At 44.5% G+C, this 27184-nt stretch overlaps 1 protein-coding gene across 1 annotated transcript in view; it reads right to left on the bottom strand.

The window, feature by feature from the left end:
* Positions 1-13365: 13365 nt before the first annotated feature.
* Positions 13366-27184, bottom strand: part of LOC134929607 (collagen alpha-2(VI) chain-like) — a 123391-nt gene continuing 109572 nt past the window's right edge. The window contains exons 17-21 of the mRNA XM_063925194.1: positions 24069-24131; positions 19764-19826; positions 16171-16233; positions 15542-15604; positions 13366-13371 (exon numbers count right to left, since the gene is read on the bottom strand). Coding sequence (XP_063781264.1) covers positions 13366-13371; positions 15542-15604; positions 16171-16233; positions 19764-19826; positions 24069-24131 — 258 coding nt within the window. The remainder of the gene's footprint in view (positions 13372-15541; positions 15605-16170; positions 16234-19763; positions 19827-24068; positions 24132-27184) is intronic.

Here is a 27184-nt window from a genome sequence, read left to right as displayed (position 1 = left end):
AAGATTAGAACTTGACTCAGACATAAAAGAGATAGTACTGGGCATCAAGTTTAATTAAATAATGAACAGTGGGGTAAAGGATTTACTCACTGTAGGACAAGAACATTGGACTATTATGAAATTAGAAATATTTGTGGGTCTATTAATGAATGTGTGTGGTAAAGAATATTTATGTATCACTATAGATCGCATCAGTTTGATGCGAACTATAGCTGGGTTAGGTAGCACCTTTTTAGCAAATCGACCCGATAAGGAGATCCCTCCGTGATCCTGTGAAAAACTGCGGCAGTTCTAGCAAGCCAGTTTTTTGTTAGTAGGACCAGACTGCGCATGTGCATATGCTAGGAGATACAGCCACATCAGGCAGAACATCGGAGCCGAGGCTTGGGACAGTTATGCCCTCTAAACATTCAGCAACCCGCCATCGAGGCGCCCGACTGCGGATACGGCCAATGGGTGACCCGACGGCGGGGGGGGGGGGAGGGGAGTGAAGTTTCTTCACTCCCACCATCACCCGTCTCCATAGCAGTGCATGCTAATATGGACGGGATTGTCCATATTGGCCTGCATGCATAAGCGACTCGGCACCAATGATGAACGAGCGCAGGGCCGCGCATTGTTCATCGTTGGTGCCTACACACTGAACTATATGAACAAGTTCTTGTTCATTAATGAACGAGACTGTTCATATCGTTCACTTATATCTTTAAGTGTGTAGGGCCCTTTACCCTCCCCTCCTGCAGCATGTCTCACCCTCCAACCTGCCCAGCCAGTATAGCATTACATCCGGCTGGGGTTGTCTTGAGAGTACAGCATTACACCAGATGGGGACAGGGGACTTGGGAGCACAGCATTACACCCGGCCGGAGGGAATTTGGTTCGTTTCACAGGCACAGACAGCTTTTAATTAAAGGGCAACCATCCATAAAGTCCATTTCAATTGATAAAGAATTATAATTAATGGATTTTTACCTATTTGACACATTAATAAAATGCTGTCTATTAGGGATTATACTGATCAGTTATGTCCCTGAGTGCCCCATGCCTAGCTGCTGATTGGCAAGGGCTTAAGCGTATGATAAACAGAAAGATAGGGATAGAAGTACAGATTAGCCCATCCTGAGATGGCGAATCTGTACAGAGCAGCTTAACTGAAAACTCAGCTTTCCGTACCTCTATAAATTGCTCTCCCCATACTACTGTATCGGTAAACGATCCAGGCACAATGCATGGGTTGCAGCTGGTGATGTCAGGAACTTCTCCATGATATCCCACTTTGTGAATAGCCCGAAACAGGGCTTTTCTCTGCTTTATGAATAGACCTCTTTTACAAGTTATTTGGCACCAATGGCTATCTACAGTATGTGAAACTGATCAGAGAAGTGAGGGAACATTGGCCAACCTGGGTGTTTATTTACTAATATTCGTGTTTGAGTCGGTTTGGGTAGAGTTTAAACTCATTTTTTATTGGGTGCATTTTCCTGCAACTTTTTGAATCTATGGCCCTCATTCCGAGTCGTTCGCTCTGTAATTTTCTTCGCATCGCAGCGTTTTTATGCTTAGTACGCATGCGCAATGTTCGCACTGCGACTGCGCCAAGTATTTTTGCTATGAAGATAGTTTTTTTACTCACGGCTTTTTCTTCGCTCCGGCGATCGTAATGTGATTGACAGGAAATGGGTGTTACTGGGCGGAAACACGGCGTTTTATGGGCGTGTGGATAAAAACGCTACCGTTTCCGGAAAAAACGCGGGAGTGGCTGGAGAAACGGGGGAGTGTCTGGGCGAACGCTGGGAGTGTTTGTGATGTCAAACCAGGAACGACAAGCACTGAACTGATCGCAGATGCCGAGTAAGTCTGAAGCTACTCAGAAACTGCTAAGTAGTTTGTAATCGCAATATTGCGAATACATCGTTCGCAATTTTAAGAAGCTAAGATTCACTCCCAGTAGGCGGCGGCTTAGCGTGTGTAACTCTGCTAAAATCGCCTTGCGAGCGAACAGCTCGGAATGACCCCCTATGTACGGTAATTTACTAAGCTGCCGAGTTTTCTAGTTTCGTATTTTCCGATGTCGATGTGATTCGTATTGTTGGGCAGTGTTTTACGGGAGTGATCAGTAAAACACTGCCGGACATAACACAATGAATCCCGGCCGGATCTGTGAGATCCGTGCAGGGCTTCATTGTGTGCATTATGACAAGTGATGAAAGGGTTAAAAATGAAAAAAAAATTGCGTGGGGTCCTCCCTCCTAAGCATAACCAGCCTTGGGCTCTTTGAGCCGGTCCTGGTTGTAAAAATACAGGGGGGAAAAAAGCATAGGGTTCCCCCATATTTAAACAACCAGCACCAGGCTCTGCGCCTGGTCCTGGTGCCAAAAATACGGGGGACAAAAGATGTAGGGGTCCCCCATATTTTTAACACCAGCACTGGGCTCCACTAGCCAGGGACATAATGCCACAGCCGGGGGACACTTTTATATTGGTCCCTGCGGCCCTGGCATTACATACCCAACTAGTCACCCCTGACCGGGGTACCCTGGAGGAGTGGGGACCCCTTAAATCAAGGGGTCCCCCCCTTCAGCCACCCAAGGGCCTGGGGTGAAGCCCGAGGCTGTCCCCCCATCCTTTGGCGGTGGATGAGAGGCTGATAGCCTTTTGTGTAAAATAAGAATATTGTTTTTTTTTGTAGCAGAACTATAAGTCCCAGCAAGCCTCCTCCGCAAGTTGGTACTTGGAGAACCACAAGTACTAGCATGCGGTGGGAAAAATGGGCCCGCTGTTACCTGTAGTTCTACTACAAAAAAATACCCAAATAAAAACAAAACACAGACACTGTGAAAGTACAACTTTAATGTACATACATGCACACTTACATACATACATACTTACCTATGTTGACACGGAGCCCATCGGTCCTCTTCTCCAGTAGGATCTATGGGGTACCTGTAAATAAAATATATACTTACAAACAATCCGGTGTAGATCGGTCCTCTTCTTTCTAGTTGTAATCCATGTACTTGTTAAAATAAAACAACGAAATACCTGAACCACGCACTGAAATGGGTCCCATGTTTACACATGGAACCCCTTTCCCCGACTAACGGGATATACATATATCCATATACTCATATACACACAACACACACACACACACACACACACACACACACACACACACACACACACACACACACACTCCTGCTATTATAATTTGCTAGGAATTATATATATATATAGATATATATACATCTCCAAGAGTTTAGACTATGAATGTTAATACCTCAGACTTCTAAATATCTGGTTTGTATTTTTGTTAGCTATTGCTAATTGAGTTTCTCCTTAACCTAGGTTCCTGGGTATTGTCTTTTTGTTTGTCTTGTCTTCAGGTAAGACAATGACAATCCAGTACTTATTGCTTTCAATAGAAACTAGGCTACCCTAGGATAATAGGAGATAATTTGCCTTCTTTATAGAATTTCAAAGCTTTGTGTAAATAAGGTCATTGTATTTTAGTCTCTGGGAGTTTAATTTATGTGTGACCGATCTTCATGCTATTTAGAAGAGGAAGCAGACAGTGGGGGATTTATGCAATATATGGATTAGATTTATGATATGTCTTTTGTGTACGCACACGGAGGCCATCTATGTGGTGTTTGTACGTAATGTGTGTGTTGTAATATTTTCTGACTTCGACAGTAAGTACAGTATGTATGTATGTATGTATGTATGTATGTATGTACATTAAAGTTGTACTTTCACAGTGTCTGTGTTTTGTTTTTATTTGGGTATTTTTTTTGTAGTAGAACTACAGGTACCAGCGGGCCCGTTTCCCCTCCGCATGCTGGTACTTGTAGTTCTCCAAGTACCAGCTTGCGGGGGAGGCTTGCTGGGACTTGTAGTTCTGCTACAAAAAACAATATTCTTATTTTACACAAAAGGCTATCATCCTTCCATCCACCGCCCACGGATGGGGGGGGGGGGGAGGGGCAGCCTCAGGCTTCACTTCTGGCCCTTGGGTGGCTGGAGGGGGGGACCCCTTGATTTACCACTCCTCCAGGGTACCTCGGCCAGTGGTGACTAGTTGGGGATGTAATGCCAGGGCCGCAGGGACCAATATAAAAGTGTCCCCAGGCTGTGGCATTATGTCCCTGGCTAGTGGAGCCCGATGCTGGTGTTAAAAATACGGGGGACCCCAATGTCTTTTGTCCCCCGTATTTTTGGCACCAGGACCAGGCTCAGAGCCCGGTGCTGGTTGTTTAAATATGGGGGAACCCTATGCTTTTTTCCCCCTGTATTTTTACAACCAGGACCGTCTCAAAGAGCCCGAGGCTGGTTATGCTTAGGAGGGGGGACCCCACGCAATTTTTTTTGTACATTTGTCACCTAAACAGACACTTTCCCACAGATAACCATGAACAGATCTCACTGATCCGTGCATGATTATCCAAACTCTGCACGAAAAAGCAGGTCTATTTTTTTGCTGCTTTTTTTTTAACGATTCACAAAAAAATACACCCGCAATTGAGCATTCAGAGACAAACACACAAATACGAATGAATAGTAAATTCCCACGTTGTATGAACAAACAGCCGCGTTTGACCGATGGTCTATTCATTCGTATTTCTGAACTTTGCCGTCAAAACCATTACGAATAGCCCAAACACTGCCGAGATTTGTGCTTAGTAAATTCCCGTGTTGCCACTTAGAAAAAACAAACAAAATCGGACAAAATCGGGACTTTAGTAAATAAACCCCCTGGTGACTGATCAGGCAGCTGAAAGATCTTCTTTACCAAAACAGTAATGAGTACGCAGGTTTTTTTAGCTTCATTCCAGACATGATCTTGCTTCCAAGACAGCAATGAAACAGATTGTTTCTTACACAATATAATTAATTATACAGGACAAACAAGGTGAAGAAAGTACAGTATGTCATTTCCAATTTCACTCAAACTGTATTCACTTGTGACTGGAGTCAGGGCCGGTTCTAGACCTTGTGGCGCCCAGGGTGAAAGTTTCCTTTGGCACCCCTCCCCAACAGGTGAAACATGTTTAGTGCGCTGCAGGTGCGCTGTAAAAAAAAAGTGGCGTGGCTTCATAGGGAAGGGGCGTGGTCACAGTTTTGCTCCCTGTAGTTTTGCCCCCTGTAGAGTTGTGCCCCCAGTAGCTGTTGTGCCCTCAGTAGCTGTTGTGCCCCCTGCAATGGTGCCTCCAGTACTGCGCCCTCAGTAGTTGTGCCCCCAGTAGTTTTGCCACCAGCAGTTGTGCCCCCATTACTGTGCCCACCAGTAGCTGTGCCCCTAGTAAAAAAAATAAAGACTACTCACCATCCCCGTTCCTGTTTCTCGACCGCTGCTGCCTTATGTCTCCGGCCGCCGGCGCCGCTACTCAGATCTATGGGAGAGACGTCATGACGTCTCTCCTATAGGAGCGCACAGACACTAGAGGTTAATTATGACCTCTAGCATCTATGGCTGCTTTAAACAGCTGTGCAGTGCGCGATGACATCAGGCGCACCGCACGGCAGGCACCAGTAGCGGGGAAAGGTCCTCTCCGCGAAGGGAAACTAGATGCTACCTCACTGTGTCTAGTTTCCCTTCGCGGAGAGGACCTTTTCCTAACCACTGGGACAGTGGTGCCCCAGGCAAAAATCCTGCTTGCCTGTGGCAAGAGCCACTACTGACCGTCATATGGAACAGTTGCTGAGAAGCTAACAGAAGTGGTTAGGATTGCCAGGCACAGACACATACTGTCTCTGTCCACTTTCTGCAGCTCGTGTGTTACTTAGACCACCCTGACGGGTAATCAGTGCAAAGTGTAATTCTCAACATACTGTAGTACACTTCTGTCAGTTTTTAATATACAGTATCTTGCACCAGCATCATTAAGTTCCTACTATACAGGGCCATAGGGAGGGTTGTGCTAACGGTTCCATCGCCAAGGGCACAAAGCCCAAATAGCAGCACCTTTGCTGCCCCATGGCACTTGCATCTGGCTAGTAGGTTGGTTGGAACAGCACCCTGTGGCCACTTTCTCCTGCTGGAGGCCCTGCCTACTTGTATTATGTCATATGTTTGGGGGTAGGGCTGGCAAAGGCCAATGGTGAGCCCTGCTCCAGCACTGCTTCTAAGTTTTGGGTCAGCTGAACAAATTACACTCTATGGTAAAGGAAGCTGCTCTAAGTGACAGTCTCCCATATCTAGTTCTAGGGGCATCATTACACTTTCTCTTACGTTTTCTGAAAGGAATGCAAAATATATCTAAAAGATAATTAGAGGCGCCTCCCGATATAGTATTAGTTGCTATTGCAAAACAGCCTGTCGGACGTTGCACCCAGCAGAAAAGATTGGAAGTGCTCAGTTGTAGAGCTACTGTTTCCGTTAATTTACATTTAACGAGTTATGTTTTACAGAAAGTGCTTTTTTTCTGTGCACTTAAATATTATAAATTGTTATATGCATGTTACTTTCAGTTACAGTACAATCATATCTTACATAACATCAAGCCTGTCCACTGTAAGAGGCAATTGCTAGTGATGTCTCTGAGAAGAGCCTTCCTTGGTATCTGCCAGTTTATGTTAATTAAATGGCTGCTCTGCCATTTATGGCATCTTGTCACATTATTGGTTTGATAATGACATTGTTAAGAAACTCCTAAAAACATGACTGTTTAAGTGTGTATGATATCTGAAGTTGTGAACACAGTTCTGGGGGTATTTTTACTAAAGTGCGGGTTTTTAGAAGTGAAGATGTTGCCCATAGCAACCAATCAGATTATAGGTATTATCTTCTAGAAGCAGCTAGATAAATAATAAGTAGAATTTATTTATTTATTTATTACCAGTTATTTATATAGCGCACACATATCCCGCAATCTGATTGGTTGCCATGGGCAACATCTCCACTTCTACAAACCCGAACCTTAGTAAATATACACCTTAGTCTTTGTTAGTCCCTGACTGATTTCACGTAGCTCTCTTTATATTTAGTTTGACGTACTGTAATGGACACAGCTGACCAGGCATCAATGAAGTTAGCACTAAGGTCCCCGGAAATACACATGGGGGGTGATTCCGAGTTGTTCGCTCGCTAGCTGCTTTTAGCAGCATTGCACACGCTAAGCCGCCGCCCTCTGGGAGTGTATCTTAGCTTAGCAGAAGTGCGAACGAAAGATTAGCAGAATTGCGAATAGAAATTTCTTAGCAGTTTCTGAGTAGCTCCAGACTTACTCAGCCATTGCGACCAGCTCAGTCCTTTTCGTTCCTGGTTTGACGTCACAAACACACCCAGCGTTTGCCCAACCACTCCCCCGTTTCTCCAGCCACTCCTGCGTTTTGCAACTCGAACGCCTGCGTTTTTCCGCACACTCCCATAAAAAGGTAAGTTTCCGCCCAGAAACACCCACTTCCTGTCAATCACACTACGATCAGCACAGCGATGAAAAAGCTTCGTTATGCTGTGAGTAAAATACCTAACTTTTGTGTAAAATAACTAAGCGCTTGCGCACTGCGAACCTTGCGCATGCGCAGTAAGCGACTAATCGCAGTATAGCAAAAGTCGGCAACGAGCGAACAACTCGGAATGACCCCCATGATGTGAGACTAGTATTAGGCATGACATGGATGTTTTCACTACGCAATCTACTCTAATCCTTTCAATTGCTATGATTAAACTAGGAAATGGGTGTTACTGTTGCTTGTCCTCATTTCTACATGTTGGAATATTCTTCACATCAAACAAATAAATTCAACATACTGAAATTATTTATTTACTCAGACCACCCATTGTGACCAGTAAACACACATGATCATTTTTTTTACTGCTCCCCCACAACTGAAATTATATCAGTCTAGATAAACATGTCTCTAAGCTGTAAACGTGATCTTTCTAAAATTTGTTACATTCCCATTGGAGCCATGGTTAGTGCATCAGTGCCAATCCAATCAATGACTGATGCTGATCATAACTGATTTGTCCATATAGAGTTTATTAATCACTAACAGACAGTATTGTTTTTACTAAAATAATGAGAAAACAGGTGTTTTCACACGTGTTTCACATTATTTTTGTATCACCTAAATATACTGTACCAAACAGCTATTGGAGGAGAATTCACAAGATTCTCATGCAAGCCCTTACATTTGCATATTTTTAGTAAGCAGATCACATTTCCCATACTTATAAAAAATTATATTAGCCCACCTAAAAAAAAAAGGTGGGGGGGCGGAGCCTGCGGGATGGAGGCGGACAGGGGCAGAGGTGAGTTTATCATCCGTGCCTGTTTCGTCAGGGTGGTGCAGACTACTCCATCCTCAGATAGCGAATCTGCACAGGAGAGAGAAGCGGAAAGTGGTGCGTTCCGCTGCTACATGAATTGCAGTTACCATACAACTGTGGTAATGTGATTCCAGCACAGAGCAGGGAACCCGCAGGAGAAGTAATAAGCTTCTCCACGGAAACCTGGTTTGTGAATTGAGGGAAGCAGAGAAAAGCCCCGTTTACTGCAAAACGGGGGTTTTCACTGCTTCATGAATAGACCCCCAGGTCAGATAACGCACAGACTGGTGTGTTCGTAAATGATGCAACCATGCCAGGCAGGTGGTTAATAATGAGTGTAAGATTTACCGAACCATACTGTATGTTCATTATGTTTCACTCTTTACATACATATTATTCTGCTTATTTGTGTCTATCAACAGTGTCCAACACTGAATTCATAATTTAATAATAACTTAAGAGATAATGTTTTACTTTCACTAATATAGCAGTATAACTTCTTACCTGTAAGCCTCTTGCCTCTGCATAGTTGTTACCAGGTTTGCCTTGGTCACCCTAAAACAAGCACCAATCAAACATGTTTTATAGTGAAGCAGTTTGTTTTCAATGCAACATCTGGTTTTTATATCCTCAGAAATTGGCGTGTAATTTTATTTAATGATGTCATTGTAAACCATTTAACTATAACAAGCTCATGCTGTTATCATAACTTTAAACACATATGGACAATAGGTTGGTTTTATAACACTGTATGTGTTACTATTAATAAAATGTTACCTTTCATAGTCTTAGAAATTGCAAGAAAACAGACCGTAACTTCAAGAACCCCCAAAAGACATAAGATAAATGTAGTAAAATGTGTCTTTAAGAAAGCCGCTTAAGTAGATTATCAACTTGAGCTGCTTTCAGACAGCAGAGATATGACTTTAACGGGAGGCATTTGATATGACAGATGTCAGGATCCCGGCGCTCAGTATACCGGTGCCGAAATACCAACAGCTGGCCTACAGACAACTATTCTCCCTCTTGGGGTGTCCACGATACCCCTGGAGGGAGAATAAATAGCGTAGCACGCCACCGTGCCCGCAGCGTGGCGATTGTATCGAGCCTGCAAGGGGCTCTTTTGCGCCCACCCCACTGCCTGCATACCGGCGGTTGGGATCCCGGCGCCGGTATGATGGATGCCAGGATCCCAAGCACCGGCATAATGTTCTACACCTGACTTTAACCATACACAGCCATGATATAGAGCCACATACCCCTGCTTCAGCATATTAGACCTGTTGGGCCTTATTCAGATTTGGACACAAAGGGAATATGAAAATGTGTCTGAAAAAAACAATTTTGCGACCTATTCAGAGTTGGATACATACCATAAGCAACTTTGCAACTGCAGCTTCCTTCCCTTCAGTTACCTGGGTGGAATATGAATGAAGGCAGGGGCGCATCTAGAGTGGAGGAGGCCCATGTGCAGGCTCCGTCTGGGACCCCTCCTCTCTAGCCGGCAGTGCTGACGCTCTGGGCACTAGGGTCACTAGGGAACCCTAGCGCGTTCCCAGAGTCCATTCCACATGCGCAGGCTGCTGCACCATTTTTACTGTGCTTGCGAGAAATGCCTATAAAATGGCCGCAGCACCATTTTCCCAGTGATTTCTGCAGCAGCTGTGCTGTGCTGCTGCCAACGCAGGACTCCAGAGGGTAAGTATTGAAAAAAATGGGAGCAAGGTGTGCACCATACATACACCAGTGACTGGTGGAGTGGTTTAATGGTAAGTACTAAAAACGCTGAAAACAAATAAAATAAAGAACATTTTGCGAAAGTTAAGTCACATGCACAAGATAGGATAAAGCTCCAAAATACTATCCAAGTGCTTGGATATCCCAATAAGCACTGCTGGATCAATTTTGAGAAGATGGAAGCTGCATCATACCCCCATGCACTGCCTAAATAAAGGCTGCCCCTCAAAAATCAGCATCAGAGAAAGAAGGAGGCTTGTGAGGAAAATCACAGAGCAGTCAATTATCACTTTGAGGCAGCTACAGAGTTCAGTAGCTGAGATTGGAGTGAAGATGCCCCAGTCAAACATATCAATAGCTTGTCATACAACTGACTTGCATGGGAGGGTGGCTAGAAAGAACCCATTATTGAAGAAAAAGCACATCAAAGCATGTCTGGAGTCTGCTAGTAAACATCAGGGTGACCAAGCTACAGTACAATTGTGGCATAAGGTTTTGTGGTTAGAGGAGAGGAAAATGTAGTTTGTTGGTTCCCAATTCACAATGCTATGTATGGTGCAAACTAACACCTCACATTCCTCAGCAAACATCATCCTAACGGTGAAAAATGACAGCGGCAGCACTATATGGGGATTCTTTTCCTTAAAGGGGCATGTTTATCTTACTAGGATTGAAGGGTTGGATTGAATGGTTGGTGCAAAATACAAGGAGCTCTGTTACACACAAAAAAATGGCTACAAAACTAAAGCTTAGGAGAATGTTGTTCACCGTTCAACAGGACAATAAACCCAAGTAGGGGCACCACAACCTCCTTGGGTGGGAGGGTCAAGATATAATTTCATTTTGGCGCCCCTATTTTGCTGAACGTCACCCCTGATGACAGAGATATTTACCCTCTCTATCTCCACACACACACACACACACACACACACACACACACACACACACACACACACACACACACACACACACACACGTGTAAAAAACAGCATAGAGGACACTACGGGGAATGCACATAATACTGTATTAGAAGAAATATACAACATTAAGGGCTCATTTACTATTTATTGAGGTTTCACTATTGGCAATAAGAAAAGATATATTAAAATTCACATCCAGGGACAGACACTCCAATAGGAGCCCATCCCGGCAATGTGTAAGATAAAGTAATCTCATCAAGGATCTTTATGCTTCAGACCTACTGCGCATGTGTGGTCATTAGGCAGCACATGCACCAGTGGCTGTTACCAGGGAGGGACAGCTTCAATAGAGCGCTGTGAACGGATGGAGGCGGGCAGACAGCAGCATGAGTGGCCTGGGCCCTCCCCAGAGTGGCCGGGTTCGGGACAGCTGTGCCTGCAGTACCCCCCTGATGGCTAGCAGGACAGCCATCAGGGGAGGGACTGTGGGGTCTGGTGTCCCGGGCCCTTACAGAGAGGGGGGCCCACTCCTGGCTCTTACCACATATACATGTAGAGCTGCACCAGTCTGTGAATCAACAGCAGGCTGATGCGCAAGGAGGACTTCTTAAAACAAGCCTTATCTGCACATCAGCTCTCTGTAAACCATGCCTGTAGGTCTGCAACACTCCACCTATATGTAACGTCACAATGTATGACATCACATAGGGGTGGAACAGTGCGGTAGACTGTTTTTTTTCGGGAGGGAGGGGCCCTGTCTCTTTTGTCTGTCCCAGGCTCCACAATTTCTGATGGCAACCCTGATTGAAAGCCTGCTCTCCCAGTAAATTTTGTTATGTAGCCCATGGACTACAATGGCTAACACCATGCTATTGTGATGGGACACAGGAAAAGCGCACCTGGTATTAAAGAACCCCTGTAATACTTTCAGGGAATACTAACTTGATATTTGAAGGGTATCCTGATTTTTTGGGGGGTGATCTCCCACAAAATGTGTATTGTAAATATGCCCCCAAAACATAACTAACGTGTGAGTGACTTTATGTAGAAGACGAAGAGACAGGATCCACTCATAGCTCACACAGACTTTACAGAGTAATGAGACTTAACAGGGTAATGAGACTTACAGGGTAATGAGACTTACAGGGTACATTTTCAGCTGAAGCCAGTTGGAAATGGGGGGAAATCAGGGGATGCCGCGAGGGAAGGGGGTGGGAGGTCAAAGGAAACTGTTGGGGAAGATGTGATGAACATATGAAGTTGGAGGTGAGAACGGCACAGTGCAGGTCCCAGAGGAGGGGCCCACAGAAACTAGCCACACAATGTAGGGGTTAGACCTTGGTGCAGGGGGGAGTAGGCACCTGGAGGTGGACAGTGAAGGGCTGTGTAAACGGAAGACGTAGAGCAGTTGGAAATGGTATTAACTCTGCCCTGACACTGCCTGTATTAACTGTAGTTGGCAGCCGTATTGCGCCCCATGACCCTGTACTTTGACTGGTGCCTTTCAAATATTTTGGAGGGGGAGGGGGCGAGACATCCCCCTCCCCCCCCCCCCCCACCACCCCGTTTCAGCGTCTATGATCCCAGGCACAAAGCCAAAACAACTCTGGTGTGGGGACCAACAATAAAATGATGAATGTACTGCAATTTCCAAGTCAAAGTCCTATCTCAATTCAATTGAGGATCTGCGGCACAATTTGAAACCAGCACTCCATAAGCATCATCCATCCAACCTGAAGTCCTAGAGCAAATCTGCAAGGAAAAATTGATAGGCAGAGGTGGTCGCGGGATGGGAGGAGGCGTGCCAACAGCATTAGAACGCAGTTGGGGAGGCGCGGTCCGGACAACCAAGTACCTTTTTGCGAGGGGGATACAAACGATATCTCAGCGGATGGGATGCCGATGGGCATATGACACCAGCATTCTCAAGCAGAATGTCCCAAATTTGGTAAGTATGTATACCCCCTCCCCCACCCCCTAACCCTCTCAACCCTCCTTTCCTGCAGCCTAACCCTAACCTGCCCCCCCCCCCCCCCCCACAGACAAACCCTTCCCAGCGATGCCTAGACCTAACCCTCCTTCCAGCAGCCTAAACCTAACCCTTCCACCCCCAAAGCCTAACCCTAACCCTACACAGGGGTGCCTAAACTTAACACCCCCCACCCCCACAGCCCAACCCTCCCTCCGCAGCCTAAACAAACCCCTCCACTGCGGTTAACTAATGGCGAGTCCTGCCTGACCTCAATCGGAATTCCAGCATTTGGGATCCCAGCGCTGGCATTTGGATCCATGTGGGGCCGGCATTCCGAGCAGTGTTGGGAATCTGGCGTCGGCACTTCCGACTGTCAGGTTGCAGAACACCAGTATCCTGAATGGACCCCATTCAAGGATTGCATATTTATGCATGCAACTTTTTCAGTTATTTCTTTGTTTTTAAATCTGCAGACAAACAATGAATTATGAGTTTAAAGATGCATTTTCAAGCCTACCGGTTCATAATTAAAATACTGTCTGGAACAATCTATGTAAGTGTCATTTGTAATACAAACAAATCTGTTGACTTTTTAGGGGGCCACATAGATACTGTATAAAAACTTAATAACACTTCAAAAATACGGAATACATATGTTTTACCAGTGTCCGGGATCTCGGCTGTCATGATCTCGACAGCAGGATTTCATCCACCAGTATCCCGGCAGCGGGGTGAGCGCTTGAAAGCCGCTTGCGGGCTTGCTGTGCTCGACATGCTAGGGGCACGTTGACGAGCGCACCTCCCGAAAAATATATGTTCAGGCGTCCTCTTCCCCAACTACGTGTGAAGCATTCTTTATTTATGCAAATGAGTGGTCAATGGAGTGTAAAGTTACAGTAATGTCTTTGCATAAATGGGAGTGTTTTAAATAGCCAACTGGATGCAGTCATTGTTATCATCAGTGTGCAGTTTACACCAAAGTTATAGACCAGGCATTCCCAACCTCAGTCCTCAAGGCTCACTAACAGTCTAGGTTCTAGTGATATCCATGGTTGAGCACAGGTGACTTAATTAGTACCTCAGTTATTTAATCTTGTGGGCTGAAGTATGGATACCACTAAAATGTTCACTGTTAATGTGCCTTGAGGACTGAGGTTGGAAATGCCTGTTATAGACCCACAAGTCAGGCCCCTCCAGACAGCTACAGATTGAGCCACTCCGGGAATGAATGGGACGCATGTGCGTCGTAGACACGCACCATTCAAAGTGAATGGGAGCGTCTCTTTACGCTGACCAGCGAGTCCAAGCGCACGTGTGCCTAGGCAGGCCATGCGCCGCCGTCTGCGAAGCAGCAACGCTTAATGTGCGTGGCTCCATCTGTATGTTTGTGACTTTTTATCAAGCATTTTAATCACAATTCACCATTACACGCCCACACTTGTACGTTGCTGTGTTCGCAGGCCTACTTGCTTTTACATCTGAATCTGAATAAGGCCCTTTACCTGGAATTACAGCTTCCTCTCAAACATTTCAGGACCCAAAGTACGGAATAACATTGACCATGCCCCTACTATGCGTAGAACTTAAGAAACTTTATGCAGTATTTCCTAACACTATCAGAAAGACAAATGTAATATTATGATTTTTGTCAGTCTGTGTGGAAAGCTGAGTAGCTGATCATGGTGATGGAACTTTTTTTTATTGCAGGCCTGGGACTGTACTCCCATCCATTCCATTGTTAACTTGGCCCTGGTTCCCAGCTCCTATGACATGGTTGCCCTTTCCGGAAAAGTCTCCAGATTTTTAAGTATGCATCCAACTGGCTGTAGAGTTCTACATTTCTAGATATGCTTTGTCCAATGTAAAATCAACCTTCATGCACAATTAAAAAAAATAAAGTTCCATTAATAACAAAGTTAGTTGCACAGCTATTTATTGGAATAAATTAGAACATGAGGTGTGACCACAAAAAAATAACACTTCTGTGCAAATGTACTCATTCCAGAAATGAGTTCTGGAAGTCATTAGTAACGTTTAGCAACATGAAAGTGAGGATTATTTTTGTTTGTAGAAGTGGGAACTGTGACCTGTGTGTTCCCTGCTGCTACTAGTGGCCAGAGAACTGACAATGGTCATCAGTGGCATAACTACAGCCCCTGCAGCCACTGCGGAGGCTTGGAGGCACAGGGCTTTGGGGTCACCGCGGTTGATTCAGTGCAGATTCTCATGTGGACTAGCAGTCCGCATGTCAATCTGCTAAATGTCCCTCCCACAATGGAGGAGACAGATACTAGTTGTCATACTTGACCTCTAGCGTCTGACAGAGCCAGGAAGCGCCGGGACCCGGGAGCACAGACCATTTCCTGTCTGCCATGGGTTAGCACTTTGAAGTATGAATGAGTGTCATTGCTACAAATGCTGTATCCTTCTATAGAAATCCTTTCTGATTATTTAAAATATGCCCAAAATAATAAACATCAATATTACAAAATCTATGCATATCAAAGGTTTATCACTTGAAAACATGTCATCTTGGGTGTGGGAAGGAGAATGGAACAAGTGTGGAAAGAAATAAAAAACAAAACAAAAACAAACAAACAAACAAACAAACAAACATATGTATTGTTTTGTACATACAATGGGTCCAGGTAATCCAGATTCACCTCTTGCACCAATATCACCAGGTTCACCAGGGCTCCCCTTACAAAAAAAAATAAAAAATCAGTTATACAGTAATTACTGAAGTAATACAAACATCAGAGTCCTTACCATCTAGTGCTGCATTGAATACCAATGGTATCACATGTCATATCGGATTACATTTGCCTTGTGGTGGTTAATAAGTGGTTGCAGTACTGAAGAAGGATTTAACTGAAGACCCTCTAATGCAGAGCCGTAACTAAACTTTTTGGTGCACTGTGTCAGAGAGAGCACCTCCTCCCCTCCCCCCCACCCCCACCATTTGGTTCAATAGGGACATAAGGCGCATGACTTGTGGGAAAGGGGCATGACAAGATTGATCTTAGAGAAGCCTGGGCTATGATGCCCCTTCCCACATTTATCTATCTATCTATCTATCTATCTATCTATCTATCTATCTATCTATCTATCTATCTATCTATCTATCTATCTATCTATCTATCTATCTATCTTAGATTCAGGCCCAGGATGAGCTGTGTGCAGGTGAAATGAGTTCTGCATACAGTATATAGATTTTAATGCAAATTAACCCAAAACATTGATAACATTTGAAAAAAGGACATTACTTTCTTGCCTATGATTCCACTTTTCCCCGGTGGACCTCTTGAGCCAGGAAAACCAGGAGCACCCTATAATGTGAAAAAATAAAGCACACATTTCAGGTGTGTTACCTTTAAGCACCTTTACAGAGCTGGATTATTTTGCTCACTTCTCTAATCAGCAGCATAGGGTGGAACAATGTAGACAGTGGTGATGGTGACATACAGTATGGATAAATTATATAGAGGTTGCCATATTGCATTATAGTAAGTACTACAGATACTGCTCGCTGGAGCACATGGTTTAATCCAGTAAACTTGCTGCTACCTCACTGTATAAACCTTAGAAAAGAGGATGAATGTCTTATGGGGCACTTTCACCTACTAAGCTTAGTCATTGGTATGTGCCTCCTTAATTAATCAAAAGGCTCTAACAGTTAAAGAATTTTCCTTTTCTTGTGGATGCTTACTGGTCTGACTGCTTCTCTTAGAATGGATTATTACATAGTACACACATATATAATACAGTACTTTACTGACAATATTTAATCATTTATTCCAATCCCTGCCCAGCTGAAAACTGCAATCTCTATTCTGTAACACCTGGACACACATACCGTACACAATAGTTTATTTTGTGTCAGACATCAGTTAACCTACCAGTATATGTTTGGATTGTGGAAGGAAACTAAAGAGTGAGAAGGAATCCTGTTCAGTCACATAGAGACCATATAAACCCCACACAGATAGGGCCTATTTAGAATTTATGCCAGGCAGCTATGATAAACACTGTGCAACTGTGCTGCCCTTGATCCTAACACTCTCTCCAACTATCGACCCATCTCTCTCCTCCCCTTTGCCTCCAAACTTCTTGAGCGTATTGTCTATAATCGCCTCACTGCTATTCTTTCCTCTCACTCACTGCATGACCCATTCCAGTCTGGTTTCCGCTCTCTCCACTCCACTGAAACTGCCCTCATAAAAGTCTGCAATGACCTCCATGCAGCCAAATCTAAGGGCCACTACTCTCTGCTTATTCTTCTTGACCTTTCTGCTGCTTTTGACACTGTGGACCACCCTCTACTTCTGCAAATCCTTCACTCTCTTGGTCTACGCGATACTGCCCTCTCCTGGCTGTCCTCCTACCTCTCTGATCATTCCTTCTCTGTCTCCTCTCATGATGCTACCTCGCCCCCACTTCCACTAACTGTTGGTGTCCCCCAAGGTTCTGTTTTGCTCCTCTCCTTTTCTCTCTCTATACGTCCTCTTTAGGTGAACTCATTAGTTCTTTTAACTTCCAGTATCACCTCTATGCTGATGACACTCAAATCTACCTCTCCTCCCCTGATCTATCCACGGCTCTCCTCACTCGTACCTCTAACTGTCTTTCTGCTATCTCTTCCTGGATGTCCCAGCGCTTTCTTAAACTCAACATGTCTAAGACTGAGCTGATCATCTTCCCACCCTCCCGCACAGCCTCACCTCCCACAATCTCACTATCTATTGATGGCACGACTATCTCCTCTAGCCCCCAAGTGCACTGTCTTGGTGTAATCCTTGACTCCTCCCTCTCCTTCAAACCACACATTCAGCACCTCTCACAAACCTGTCATTTTCATCTCAAAAACATTTCCAGGATCAGACCTTTTCTCACACAGGATGCCACTAAGATCATTATTCACTCACTGATTATTTCCAGACTGGACTACTGTAATCTCCCCCTAACTGGCCTCCCTGACAATTACCTCTCTCCACTCCAATCTCTCCTCAATGCTGCTGCCCGGCTTATCTTCCTCACCAAACACACTATGTCCACCTCCCCTCTCCTACAAGCCCTTCACTGGCTTCCCTTCCCTTTCAGAATCCAATTCAAACTTCTCACACTCACTTACAAAGCCCTCACCCACTCCTCTCCCATTTACATCTCTGACCTTATCTCCCTTTACTCTCACACCCGTCCTCTTCGCTCTGCTAATTCACGCCGCCGACTCTCCTGTCTTCTGATTACTTCCTCCCACTCCTATCTCCAAGATTTTTCACGTGCTGCTCCCTTCCTCTGGAGTTCTTTACGTCTCCCCCCTCAGACTCTCCACCTCTCTACAAAACTTCAAATGGGCTCTTAAGACCCATTTCTTTACCAAACCCAGCCAAATCTCACCCTAACCCTCTGTTCCACGCTCTCTATGTACCCCATCTGTGTCACCCCTGTCTGCCCCTCCCCTTAGAATGTAAGCTCTCACGAGTAGGGCCCTCTTCCCTCATGTGCTTATCCTTTTCTTACTTTAATAATCCTCAACTGCCCAAATCAAGCAGTTTTTTGGCCACCTGGAACTTATCTCTGTCATTTACTGGTGTAGTTATGCTTAGTTACCCTGTACTTGTCCTATATTGTCTTCAACTGTAAGTCACTATCTTCCTGTTTTGATTATGTGCATATGTACTCTGTAATTGGGCGCTGCGGAACCCTTGTGGCGTCATAAATAAAGGATAATAATAATAATAATAATAATAATAATAGTATAGCAACCTGTTTAAATTAACAATGATTTTAGTGCATTCAAAACATTTATTAATGAATATTTAAAAACCTGCTTCTATTTAATTTAGAATACTTTTATTTTACTATTTGAAGCATTATTTAATATTATTACTTATTTTTGTTTTAGTTGCATTCCCAAATTTTTTTTTTTATGCACAAAATGTGCTCTTATATAAGTGTTTTCAACTTTTCATGTGATGGAATATTCAATATGTTTTTGAATTTAAAATCTATGGGGAGATGTACTAAGTCTTGGAGAGAGAGATAAAGTGGACAGAGATAAAGTACCAGCCAGTCAGCTCCTAAATGCCACGTTACAGTCTGTGGCTGAAAAAATGACAGGAAATGGTTGGTGAATACTTTATCTCTGTGCACTTTATCAATTGCCTAGGCTTAGGGGGCTATTTACTAAGCCTTGGATGGAGATAAAGTGGATGGAGATAAAGTACCAATCAGCTCCTAACTGTCATTTTTCAAACCCAGCCTGTGTCAGGGCAGTTAGGAGCCGATTGGCTGGTCATTTATCTCCGTCCACTTTATCTCTATCCAAGGCTTAGTAAAGGCTTATCTCCCCCCAAGGGGTCTATTCATGAAGCAGTGAAAAGTGTGGAGAAGTGAGCTAGTGGAGAAGTTGCCCTTGGCAACCAATCAGCATTGAAGTAACATTTATAATTTGCATACTATAAAATAATACAAAGCAGCTGATTGGTTGCCATGGGTAACTTCTCCACTGGCTCACTTCTACACACTTTTCACTGCTTCATGAATAGACCCCCAAATCTGTAAATTCTGTAATGTCTTTGCATGTTTTGTTTATTCATTTCACTGGCTGAGTAAAGTCATGCCCTTGCTGAAAAGCAATGCCCGTCCACATATTGGCGCAGCATGCTGCACAATCTTTATGTCTCAATCATTTCTCCAGTAACATGCATGTTTTCAGAGAGCATGTGCATATGTTTAACACATATTTGTTTGCATCACAAATTCTGTATTTAAATGTTTTGCTTTCTATTCCAGAAAACAAACTTGTATTGTTTTATTTATTTATTTTTATAAATGCTGCTAAATAAAATGTACTTACTGCCCCTCCTTGGTTTCCCTTTTCACCTGGTAACCCTCTCTGGCCTTCTTCTCCGGGTTCTCCCTGTAAGGGACATGAAAAGGATGATGTAAATATGTTGAAACAATGAGTTATTTTATCTTATTTTTATACTGTAGCAATTTTTCATGTGCTACATTATAAGTAGAATAATGTAGACCCTACTGGAAATGTTATACAGGTTTAAAACTTCAGGGGAGTTGTGTTATCCCTTATATTGCACCTGTTTGACTAATGCTGGACATACACTATACACTTGGCCCAGAGCCGGCCTTAGCTATAGGCAGGCTAGGCATTTGCCTAGGGCATCCAAGCATGTCTAGGGGCATCCGAGCATGTCCCTGCAGTATCTCATGTTGGGAGGGACAGTCTGCAAACTCACTGTTACTTTCCAAATGTATTCAATCAGTACTTGTATACACTGCTGTTTACATTTGTCAAATAAAAATGCACACTCTCCCTTAAAGTTCTTTAAACTCCCTCTGACATGCTTGAATGCCCCTGACTTGTGAGACCTCAGACAGACAGCAGAAGCCCAGTAACTGCAATTCCTAGACCTGTGACATTTTCACTGACTATATAAGGTTATTACTGGATGGCTCCTTATGATACCACATGTGTATTTGGAAGATTGCTTCACATTAATCTAACATCACCTATACTGCTTGTGCACATGGGGGAGGGGGACCCTGCCATCCTGTGTGTGTCCCTTATCCCTGTGCAAACCCCAGGTGTCTGCAGGGACATAACATGGGCATGTGTTCTCCCCACACTTTATTTCCTAGTCAGTCCATGCGGTAAAATTCCCCTGCCAGGATGGTATACCCTGTGAGGTCACATCCCTTGTATGGGTGCCCCTTTAACGGGTGCGAGCGCAAACACGCACCCACCCACCCATCCTGCCATTCCCTATCTCACAAAACGCAGTCACGGATCCTGGGAGCTGCATGGGCGCACACACTGACTGCAAGCACGCCAGCAAGCAAAAGTAAGCTTTATCAAAAAAGCTACAAGTATTACTAATGTGGGGCATATGTGTAAGGTGCATTACTGTGTGGAATTATGTGTATTATGGGCATTACTGTGTGCCATTATGCAGGTTTGAACAGGCCCACAGGGTAACCCCCCGGTGGGCCCCACTGCCTCAGTGTTGCTGCGTCAGATGCAGAACTAGCGGCGGTGCTAGGGGGCACCAGACAAAATTTTGCCTAGGGCATCAAATTGGCTAGGGCCGGCTCTGACTTGGCCCATCTGCCAGATATCAGCGGATTGGCCAGATAATTTTACAGTGCATTGCTGCAACCGACCACTAACTATCAATCTGTTAAGGGGGGTACTCACGGAGAGATCCATGCTTAAAATCGAAGCAATCTGACTTGATTGCTTAGATTTTAAGAACAGATCACTCGTGTGTAGTCCCCTCAGCGATAGCGATGCGCGGCCCCGCACACCGCTATCGCCGGTGCTAGATTGAGCCTGCATGCAGGCCAATCTAGCACGTCGCTCATTTTACCCGCTGGGTGAAATGAGCGGCTCCCCGTCCTCCCCTGCATCGCTCAGCACACATCTCTCCCGTGTATAGGGACTTGCTGAACATTTCCCCTGTTTCTTCACAGGGGAGAGTGGGGAAATGTCCCCCCCCCCCCCCCCCACCTGAGAAGGACTGTAGATAATCGTGGCCATACACAGTTTATGGCAAGGCTATAAGTAGGGGTGTTTGAGCAGTGACATCACGCTGGGTACAGGGCCCTAGGGGAGGCACCATCGCTACCCCACATCACCTGCACCCTGCAGCCAGTAACACAACTTTATAGCTCCTGGCAGCGTCCTTAGGACACTCTGGGCAGTGCTCTACTTCCCAGAGCAGTTGGCCCTGCCTCCTAGGTGACATCAGGATGTCATGGGTTTAGGGGGCAGGCTGGCACAGAGTGTACTGTTACAGCGCTGGTGTACTGTATGGCCAGGTTTGAACTGGCCCATAGGGGTACTTGGGAAACCCCCGGTGGGCCCTGCTGCCCTTGGGCCCCACCTCCTTCTCTAGAAATCAGGTTCCAGACTGAGCACTCAAATTATATATTATACATATGTTACCTTATACTGCAAAGACTATAGTGTACATTATCATGTATTCACTAGCAGTTATTACTATATATATTTATCAAGGGGCCCATGCTATGCACTCTCTGATAGTTAGCCAAACCTCTGTGACAGCTGGCCACCCCTGCTCTGGAGATTAGCCACACCCCTAAACATGGGCCCCAACTACTGCATTCCCCAGCGGGCCCTTTATGCCCCAGTCTGGCACAGTGAATGGCCATGATAGCTGATGGTTTCAGCTTGTCAGGCATTATCTGACAGTGTATGCAACCAGCATAAGTTATGCTGTTACATCTCACAGATTAATTAAAGTTAACAAAACACCAAGCCAAATATAACAACTCTTGATAAGATAACAAACAACTGGAACAAACAGAAATTAGTGATTGATCAGAGAAGGCAAAATACTGTACACAGCATATTTGACATGACACCAGACAATTAAAGGACATATGCTACAGATACATTCTGAGACTAGCCTATAGGATGTGTGATATATTTTTTGAAATTAATGCTTGCTATTGGAACATTCTATGTATGTGTACAAGATGAGGTAAACCAGTGGTTCCAAAACTGGGTTCGTTGAGGCACTTGCAGTCAGATGCGTCGGCACGGGGGGGGGGGCAAGGGGCAGCTTGACCCCCCCCCCCCCAAACATGATGGAGGTGCGGGTGCGGGGGAGCGCTTACTTACCGATCCCCACAGGCAGTTTCAACTTTAAGAGTAGTCTGCTGTCGCAGGGTGCGGTGTCCATTTTTCAGTACTAGCCGGCTGTCTCTTCCCTGATGCATTACTGGGGGAGGTGTGGCTGAGGTCCTGGGATGTCCCAACAGGCTTTGCATGACCATGCCTCCTCCCAGTAATGCATCAGTGAAGAGACAGCCGGCTAGTACAGATGAAGGGGGGACCCACCGCACCCTGCATCACCAGACTACTTTTACAGGTGAAGTCGCCCATGTAAATGCAGAGTATGTGCTTCCCTGCGCTGGGGGTGGGGGTGGATGTGGTTGAAGGAGAGGAAACTGCAGCAGGGGCGCCAAAATTAAATACTAACTTCAACTCCCCCCCGCTTGAAATCATTCTGACGCCCCTGCTCTGGGTGGTCCAGGACCATTTAAATCATAGATTACATGCTATGTCCCAGGGCATTGGATGTCAAAATACTGACAGCGGCATGCCGGAGATTGAAATATTGACAATGACTAATAATAAACTAAACACCCTAACCCACCTTTCCCGCAGCCTGACTCTAATCCCCCCTCCCTGCAGCCTAATCCTTCCTAACCCTCTCCTGTAGTGCTTAACCCTAAGCACCCCCACCCCTTCTTGCAGCCTTAACTTAACTCTTTCTCCCTCCCTTGCAGCCTAACTCTAACCCCAGGGACGTGTGGTGAGGTAAATGACTGAGGAGGCACTGGCTAATACCAGAGCCAGGTTTACACACAACATATGTGCATGAGGGTTCATGTGGGCATTATACACAGGTGCAGCAGTATATGCCACTGGAGATTTGGTGAGTTTTGAGCAGAAATGTGCGGACAAGGTAGGCAGGGGAGGCACTGCCTCACCTGTCGTAGACATTTTACATAGACAGAGTTTTGAATATAAAAATGACTAGAATAATATACAGAAGATATTTATAGTGTATGCTTTGTATTTTTCATATACTTTATATAGTCAAAACTCTGGTATAATCATTAGCATGACGGAAAGGGCCTGCCTCACCTCAGCACATGTCACTGCCTAACCCTCTCCGGGGGGGGGGGGGGGGGGGCTAACACTAACTACCCCTAGAACCCCCCTCCCCACAGCCTAACCCCAACCCTCCCTCAGTATTCTGACTGCTGGGATTCTGAACACCGGGATCCTGACCGAATCCCCAAATTATTTCTGGTCAATGTAAATAGCAAAACCAGTGCTTGTGGCTTCTCAACATAAAATATGTGGACAAACAAAAACAAATCCTCTCCCTCACCACATACTGTAAGTGAACCTAAGGATGACATATAAACACAATTTACTAAATTTAATGTTTTTCTGAATTTCATAATAAGAAACTTTTCGCCTAGGTTAAAAAAATTCTGATACTCTAAGGTGCTGTGATTCAAAAACGTTTGGGAACCACTGAGTTAAACACAACCCTATTAATCACAAGCAAATCAGAACTACTGTATCTCTTGATAAAATCACCTGTTGCCCTTTATCACCTAAAGTCCCACGTGGTCCAGGGAGTCCATTATCTCCTCGTATTCCCTGAAAGTAAAAAATATCACAAAACATACTATGAAGACAAACTGTACATTGCATTATCATAGTAGACCAATATAGACTCCCACACTATGATACTTGTGAATTCTGGGCCTTATTCAGCTTCAGTTGCAGTTTTGCTAAAATAGCAAAACTGCAACTGCTGTGACTCGCATCCTTGGTTCTGCCCACCACAGGGTAAGGCCACCCAGCATGCTAATGGCGGGCAACAATGCGATCGCAATACAATTGCAATCGCTTCACTGATTTAGTGTAGACCCCTGCCTCCGCAGCCTGGCTGCGAAGGCATTCGGGCAGCAGCCATGTTTCCTGTTGCAGCGGCCGCATGTGACATCACGGGAAAGCCCCAAACCCTCTGTTTCCAACACCACACCCACTGTAACTCTGAGTCAACGCCTTCGCAATGCTGAGTCGATGCCCCCGACTGTCCGCGAATGCATGGGCCTGTCAATCAGGCAGAGGCATTCGCATCAATGTGATGCAAATTCATTGCCAGACCCGCGCATGTGTACGCTGGGCCATGATTCGGCAAAATGGGGTTGCATCATATTTCCAAACAATGCTAAATAAGGCCATCTGTTTGAATTATGACACATTTGGAAATATTCTACAACTCAGTACTAACTGTATGATAATAAAGGTGAGTTTTGGAAAAATGTTTGTAATAATTAACAACCACAATTTTGCCATTTCAGTTCTCTTTAATCTTTATGTATGTTTGTGATTATCCTGTAATAAAGAAAATGTACATTAGTAAGTTATCGTAAATGTTTTTTTTTTTGTTCATGACAAGAATCAAGGAATGGAGCATGAGAACACAGGTCTTTCTGTAGGATGCCAAACAAGCATTAGCATGCCAAACCAAACACCTGTTCAATCACTGTGCCCTCACATTTATTTACACTGTTTGTTGTTACATTTTCTGCTAATCGCAGCCACAGCTGCATGTGGAAACTCTTTGTTGCCGTATTCTGGGAAAATACTGTGCCTATTCCCACAGGAAAGTTTACTATGAGAAATTGACTGCGTACAACAGCTGACAATAAAGATGGGTATAACAATTTTCCACCGGATAGGACAATTTATGCAGCTTTGCAAAACAAAAATCTATATTTGGCTTGGGATAGCAATGAGCAATCCAAATTAAAGATCATGTTTCCAAAATAAACCTTTGTAAATATAATGGCAACATTTTTAAATTGCGGAGAATGCTTGTGACAAGAAAAATGTGTGAACTGGCAAGACAAAGAAAAGAAACAATTTATATTATTATATACCATATTAAAATAAACAATGTTTTACTAATAAAATAAGTCTAAAGTGCACATGAACTGACATGAACATCAGCATTCGGCAACTGCAGGAATTTTCCCACAGTGGAGGGGGTAGTAGACATGTATCCTTGGTTTTCACTTTACAAGCGCCAGCCTGGCAACTCCCACCCGAAAGAGAAAATGAATTAAAAGGCTTAAATATGCTGGATCTTGGTGATAGGGTTTCCAAATGTAAAAGTTATATATTCGCGGAATATCCCATGAAAACAGCCATTTGTTTGTGGGTACTTGCAGATATTAAGGATCCCCATGATTTAAGAAGAAGGGACCTGCGGATATCACAAAATGAAAATGTAGCCACCATAGGTTGTGGTTGTTCTGCTGTTAGATTTATCAAGCTGTAGAATGCGAAGATGACGTTAACCCATAGTAGCCTATGGACTACTGTGTCATCAATCCTTTAAGAGGGATCCTCTGGATCTGCCTCTGTTTGTTCTCGATAATGCATGTGCAGATCACTGGCCACGCATGCTCAATATAAGTGGCAACAACAAGCGTATCTGTAATTTGTGCAGTGTGCACACAATTATGATTGAAGGTAATACTCCATATAATACAAATATTGCATGCCACAAGGGCGTGCAAGGGTTAAGGGGGCGTAGCCACTTAACGACGGTATGAATAGCGCACGTAGGGCGCGATGAATCACCCAGTACAGTAAATATATAATTGGAGGGGCCCCCGGAGGTATCACTGTAAGGGGCCCCAAAATTTCTCTTGGGCTTAGAACAGGGATGTAGTTGTGTGATCGGCGGTCACATAGCCTCCCTCTACATCCCACCCCCTCACAATCCCGATGGCCGGCATGCCGACCTACAGGGACTATTCCCACTCATGGGTGTCGCCACCGAGCCCGCAAGGGGCTTGTTGCACTAACCACCCCCTGCCGGGATTCCGCTGCCGGGATCCCGGTGTCAGTATGCTGACGGTCACGCATACCACACCCCTTAGAACAGGAGAAGAGCAATAGTGGTCAGCAGATATGTTAGCAGAAGTAACCATGTTAGGAAGGAGAGGTGCAGAAGCAAAAAAGAAAAGAAGACAACCTGGCGCTATTCCAATTATGATTATAATATACTTTTATTCCTATTAGTCCAATACCACACTTCTTGTCATTAATAAAGCAGCAGGAAAGCTCAACATAAGGCTGAGGTCGGGAACAACGTAATCACCAGGCGCTAGCAAAGTGCCAGATCCAGCAGCCGAGATTTACCTCACATGCTATCTGGACTCTCCCTCGCTGACACTCCTTGTGGAAGCCACACGTAAGACTCCGGTGTGGAGCAGCCTTATACTGCAACATTGTATTGTTATTGGCAAGTGTTAAAGGAACTGTGATATAAAGTATCTGTGCTGGAATCAACTGCGTTCATGGTGATAAGCTAAAATTACAAATAAGTATATGGAATATACAAACAAATTATAGTCCACAGACTGACTTTTAGTATATTATATATTCTTGTGCACATAACAATTTCGGATCCACCTCCATAGTGTTACTAAAAATGTTGTATGTGATTTTTATTGTTTTCACCAGTCAAGTTTAAAACAAGTAAACTTTTATTAAACTTTATATTATATAAATTTATTGGAAATTGAAGTTATTGAACTTTCAGCCATATCGTACATTTTAAATATAGCGCAGGGGGATAGTTAATTTAGGAAAGGTGCAGAGTTAGCTGTGAGCTATGAATAGGCATGAAT

Source organism: Pseudophryne corroboree, chromosome 5 (genome assembly GCF_028390025.1).
Source record: "Pseudophryne corroboree isolate aPseCor3 chromosome 5, aPseCor3.hap2, whole genome shotgun sequence".
Taxonomy (NCBI): domain Eukaryota; kingdom Metazoa; phylum Chordata; class Amphibia; order Anura; family Myobatrachidae; genus Pseudophryne; species Pseudophryne corroboree.
This window is presented reverse-complemented; position numbering and strand designations above follow the sequence as displayed.